This window comes from Chrysochloris asiatica, unplaced genomic scaffold (assembly GCF_000296735.1).
Source record: "Chrysochloris asiatica unplaced genomic scaffold, ChrAsi1.0 scaffold00161, whole genome shotgun sequence".
Classification (NCBI taxonomy): Eukaryota; Metazoa; Chordata; class Mammalia; order Afrosoricida; family Chrysochloridae; genus Chrysochloris; species Chrysochloris asiatica.
In genome coordinates, this window is record NW_006408679.1 from 455,583 (window position 1) to 461,076 (window position 5,494).

At 37.5% G+C, this 5,494-nt stretch overlaps 1 protein-coding gene across 1 annotated transcript in view; it reads left to right on the plus strand.

The window, feature by feature from the left end:
• The first annotated feature begins 2,302 nt into the window (after positions 1 to 2,302).
• Positions 2,303 to 5,494, plus strand: part of CEP170 (centrosomal protein 170kDa) — a 172,241-nt gene continuing 169,049 nt past the window's right edge. The window contains exon 1 of the mRNA XM_006871154.1: positions 2,303 to 2,407. Coding sequence (XP_006871216.1) covers positions 2,303 to 2,407 — 105 coding nt within the window. The remainder of the gene's footprint in view (positions 2,408 to 5,494) is intronic.

Consider the following 5,494-nt stretch of genomic DNA (forward strand, 5'->3'; position numbering starts at 1 on the left):
TCTACTTTTGTTTGTGTGGTTTTCAAAATGTTTTGTAGTCTGTGTATTCCCAGAATTAGTGCCCTCACATTTGTCCCGATTTTTTCATTGATGGCCTTCATAATTCTGGGATTCTCATTTAGGTCCTTAATCCTGTTGAGTTGGTTTTTATATAAGGTATGAAGTGAAGGTCTTGTTTCAGTTTTTGCATATCATTTTCCAGTTCTGCCAGCACCATCTGTTGAAGAGACTGTCACCTCCCCATGTGATATATTTAAGTGTTTTGTCAAAAATCAGTTGGCTGTTTGTAGATGCGTAAATTTCTGTATTCTCGATTCTGTTCCATTGATCTAGGAACCTTTCATTGTACCAGTACCAAGCTGTTTTGACCACTGTAGCCGTGTAGTAAATTTTGAATTCGGGAAATGATAGGCCTCCAACCTTATTCATATTCTTAAGCAGTGCTTTGCTTATCCTGGGTTTCTTTCCTTTCCATATAAAGTTTGTAATTGTTTTTTCCATCTCTTTGAAGAATGTCATTGGGATTACATTATATATGTAAATTGCTTTGAGCAGTATTGGCATTTTCACAATGTAAGTCTTCCTATCCAGGAGCATGGTACATTCTTCCATTTTTGTAAGTCTCTTTTAGTTTCTGGTAGTAGTTTTTGTAGTTTTCTTGGATCATGTGTTTTAAGGAAGGTAAAGATAAGGAAGACTTTCAACCTCAACAAATACAGAAACTGTGGCTGAAGTCCAGAAATGGTGGAAGAATTACTATTGATGTGATAGATGCTCAAGTTAGGATCCCATGTGGTTCAGCATTTTGAATTTTAAGTGAACATCTTAGCTTCAGCAAGCTTTTGGCTGTGTGGCTACCACATAGAATGATGAGCTAGCTCCAAGAGCTAATCTATCAATTCTCTTTTACATAAGATCAGAGATAATGAAGACCGTTTTATGGAACAAATCATAACCAGGAATGAGTCTTGATTTACCAACACTATCTAGAGAGCAAGGCAAAATCAAAATATGGGCTTCTGAGGGCATCTGCTGGGGCAGTTAAATTCAAGGCAGAGAGATCAGCTCAAAAGGTTGTTATTGTTAAGTATCATTGAGTTAATTCTGACTTGTAGCGACCCTATATAGAGTTTCTGAAGAGTGGCTGGTGAGCTTGACCCGCCGACCTGGTTCACACCAACTTCGCAGTCCAGTGAGTTAACCCACAGTGCCACACCAGGGCTCTACTCAGAAAGTTATGGTGGCTTTTTTATTTTTTATTATTCCAAGGAGTAATATTGACAGATTTTTCTCAAAGGACACAGGATAATCATGGGGGCTTATTATGAAGTTTTAAGAAAATTGAAGAACTTCTGGTGTGGCGATGTGGGTTAGTGTGCTGGACTGCAGGGTGGGTTTGAACTTCACGTTTGGTGGTTCAAGCTCATCAGCTGCTCCTTGGAAACACTATACAGGGACTCTATGGGTTGGAATCAACTCAGTGGCACTGAGCAACAACAAGAAAATTGAAAATTGCATTGGTGAAAAAAAGACCAGGAAAGTTGCACTAAGGAATTTTTTTCATCATAACATTGGTGGTTATGTTCTGTGGAGTCGGTTCTGACTCATAGCGACCCTGCATAGGGTTTCCGAGACTGTAAATCTTTATAGGCGCAGAAATCCTCATCTGTCTCCCATGGAACAACTGGTAGTTTTAAACTGCTGACCATGAGATTAGCAGCCCAAATTATAGCCACTATGCTACCAGAGCTCCTTCACTACACCTGCTTATTCTTTGAGGGTAGTAAGAGTTGTCCACATGAATTTCACTGGGAAGCCTTACCCTATCCACCCTATAGCCCTGATCTTATCTTTTTAGACTTGTTAAAAGGAGCATAATTTGAGTCCTTTGAGGATGCACAAACGCTGTTTTTACATGGTGTAAATTGAAGCCTGCAGAATTCTTTAGAGAAGGGTCAGAGACGTTGAAACACTTCCTTCAGGAATATATCCACCTAGATGGAAAATATATTGAGAAACAATGGCTTCACATTTTGATATTTTTGTTTAGTAAAGGGCTATCTGATTTTGTAGCAATACTTTTTGACTTACCTTTATATTTGGTAGATACATTATTTCCTGGGACACATGGACAGGCCAATGTAGTCAGGTATGAATGTTGATGAATACAGATCTTTTATTAAGTCTACCTAAGTGGTTTGGTGAATAGAGGTGACAGCTAAAAATACCTAAATGTGTTTTTCTATATTATCTCTCTGCAGGATGACGTAGTTTTGCCAAAGACTTAGAAGCTAAGCAGAAAATGAGCTTAACATCCTGGTTTTTGGTGAGCAGTGGAGGCACTCGCCATAGGCTGCCACGAGAAATGATTTTTGTTGGAAGAGATGATTGTGAGCTCATGTTGCAGGTAATTGTATCGGCCTTCCATGTGTATCTACTCAAAATTTACAATTGGTATAGTTGTCTACTCATTAATAACACTGGTTTAATGGAATCTTTCTAGCTACCAAGTCAATGAATTGCTCCATCTTAAGTCAACTAAATATAAATTTTAATTCTTGTGGATTATATTTTGGAACTGAGAAATAAGATTTTAGAATGAAAAGGTTTATTCTTAAAAAGTAGGACGTTTCAACTGTACAGTTTAAATATAAGACAAGTAATGTATAAAGTAAGCATGGCATGCAGTAAAATGATATTTAGTACTGAAATTCATTCCATTGCTTCTTGAAGAGATGTTTTATTCTGATGCTTTACAGTCATTTGAGTATAATAGAATATTATTGCTGTTTACTAAATCATGTATAAAAGAATTATTTATAAAAATTAGATTTAAAATATAAGGTAATTATAAATATGAATCTTCAGATTGTTGAGATTTAATGATCATACTTTAGTTATCATATAATAGTTGAGTACAATATACCATATCATATACCAGTTGAATACGTATACCAGAGAAAGCCAAATACATCATTATTAGGGTTAGCCTGAGCATTGAGGGGATCAAGAGGCAAATGGACAGTTCCTGGCAATCTAGAATAAAATATTATTCCTCTTTACCCTTTATTTGCATAACAACTGTACTTGTAGTCAAAATTGTATTAGCCCAGGTGTCGTCACAGGGAAGATGTTTTGATTGTCACAGTTGGTAAGATTGGGTTGTTACTGACGTCTAGTGGGGTGCTGCTGAACATTTTTAGTGCACATCATATACCCATGCCTAACTAATATAGTTAAGAATTAATTATCTAGCCCAAAATGTTGGTAGTATGTAGATTGAGAAACTTGCTCTAGAAGAATCAAATTTGCATATGTTTATTTGTATTTTTATTTTTAAGTTGACCTTATTTTGTAAGCCACTTCATATGTATGAATATGTTGCATAGACAATAATACCTAAATTAAATAAATCCACTGAAATAATACAATAAGACAGATTTTCTGGTTCCCTCAGTGGTGAAGTTGTGAGAGTGGAAACTGACATAAGGACAGTAATGACTGTGGTTGTGCATAGCCCTTTGGAACTAGGTCAACTTGGGGAGAATTCATTACCAGTGAGTGGAAGAGTAGTAGTTCTGCCACTTGGCAGAGAAACATTCAAAAAAAGATGATAATGACCCTGTGGTTATGTAGGAGCTTACAGTAAGTCCCTTCTCACATGGAGGAATGGAATACTGTGAATGTTCCATTGAGATATAACCAGTGAGGTGCTTATGTCCTGAATGTAACAAATGTAAGTTTTTCAGTCATTTCTGAGTGGAGTAGAAAACCAAGGTGAGTTCAGTATCAGAGAGAAAAGTAATGCCCAGAGAAGGAACTCTGCAGCTGGTTCTGTATGTGAGGAAACTGCCTAGGGCTAGGAGGAAGACCCACCAAAAGGATTAGAGGTAGCAATTCCTCATACTAATATAGGGTCAGAAATGGTACCTTTTCCCTAAAGCCAGACTGTACTACTGGTGTCTGTCAGCACTGTTGTTAAGTGCTGTTCAGTCAGTTCCAACTCACAGCAACCCTGTGTAGGGTTTCTGAGAAGTGACTTGGTGGATTTGAACCACTGACCTTGTGGTTAACAGTCCAGTGTTAATCCTATAGTGCCACATCAGAATGCTGATGAAATTGTTATTCAAAAAGTTCATGGGTAAATTTTGTTATCTTTGAATTCTAATTTTTCCATGAACTTTTTGAAGCCCCCTTGTATTTTCCTTTTAAGAGTTTATAATTAGGTTAGTGTGCTAAGTAAAACTGTTAGAAGAAAAAGAGTATTTGATTGTTTTTTAACAAGTGAAGAAAAAAATATACTTAAAAATTTCATTTACTTAAATCATCATTGATAGTTAATTATGTGTGTTGGAAGAAGTAAAACCAGAGGCTCTTTGACAGCCAAGATGGCCAGATTTCATCTGTCACACTTTGGACATGTTATCAGGAGGGACCAGTCCCTGGAGAAGGATATCATGCTAGATAATGTGGAGGGTCAGCGAAAAAGAGGGAGACCCCCAATGAGATGGATTGGCACAGTGGCAGCAGCAGTGGGCTCAAGCAGAGCAATAGTTGTAAGGATGGTGCAGGACTGGGTGGTGTTACGTTCTGTTGTGTATAAAGGATCGCTATGAGTTGAAACTATCTTGATGGCACCTAAGAACACCAATTCATTTTTAACATGTCAGAAAGCAATTGACTAGACTTCAGAATATCTGTCTCTGAATAATTATAAATTTCTTACCTGTAAAGACTTTGTCTATAAATAGATATGCTGTCATTCTTCTAAAAGTTATCAAAGACCTGAGGTAAATAGTGATGCATGCTCAACCTTGGAACAACAGGGGTCTGTGATACAGGGATCGAGGCATGCTCTGAAGAGGGAAAATAATACTAAGATGCTTGACTGTCTTATGAATATTGGTTTTCCTTGCCTACTATTGTAAAATAGACGCTTGAGTGTGATAAAAGGAATGTTGGGAAACGTGATTACAGAAAGCATGTCTTTATCCTATAACTGATTAGAATACCTAAAAAGGGTTCTAGAACTTGCCCGGTGAAATAGGCTTCTTGCGGAGCCTTTGCAGTGTATAGGACCTTAGGTGAAATCCTGAACCCCATCCAGAATCTTCTGAGGTGGGACATTCCCACTAGAAAGCACAAGCAAACCAGTCTGGAACAGCTAGAGCAACAGAAAATACATCTTCAGAGAAACATCAGCAAGAGAAACCCCAAACAAAAATGGCAGTATGTTGGCTACTACAAGAATAAGCAAGTTGTGGGGGCAGGCTTGCGGGATTTGCCCTTTGGTGATTTAAATGGTTATATATTCCTGAGTGCTTCAGTGTACATTAAAAAAACAAAAAAACAAAAAACAGAGGGAAAGGAAGCAAATGCTGTTGAATGATGATGCATGGAGGGGATTGTAATCATTGCAATGAAATGAAATGCGATAGGATGAATATAAAGCTGGTGTTCTCCCACGTAAACTCTCACCCAATTCACAATAAAA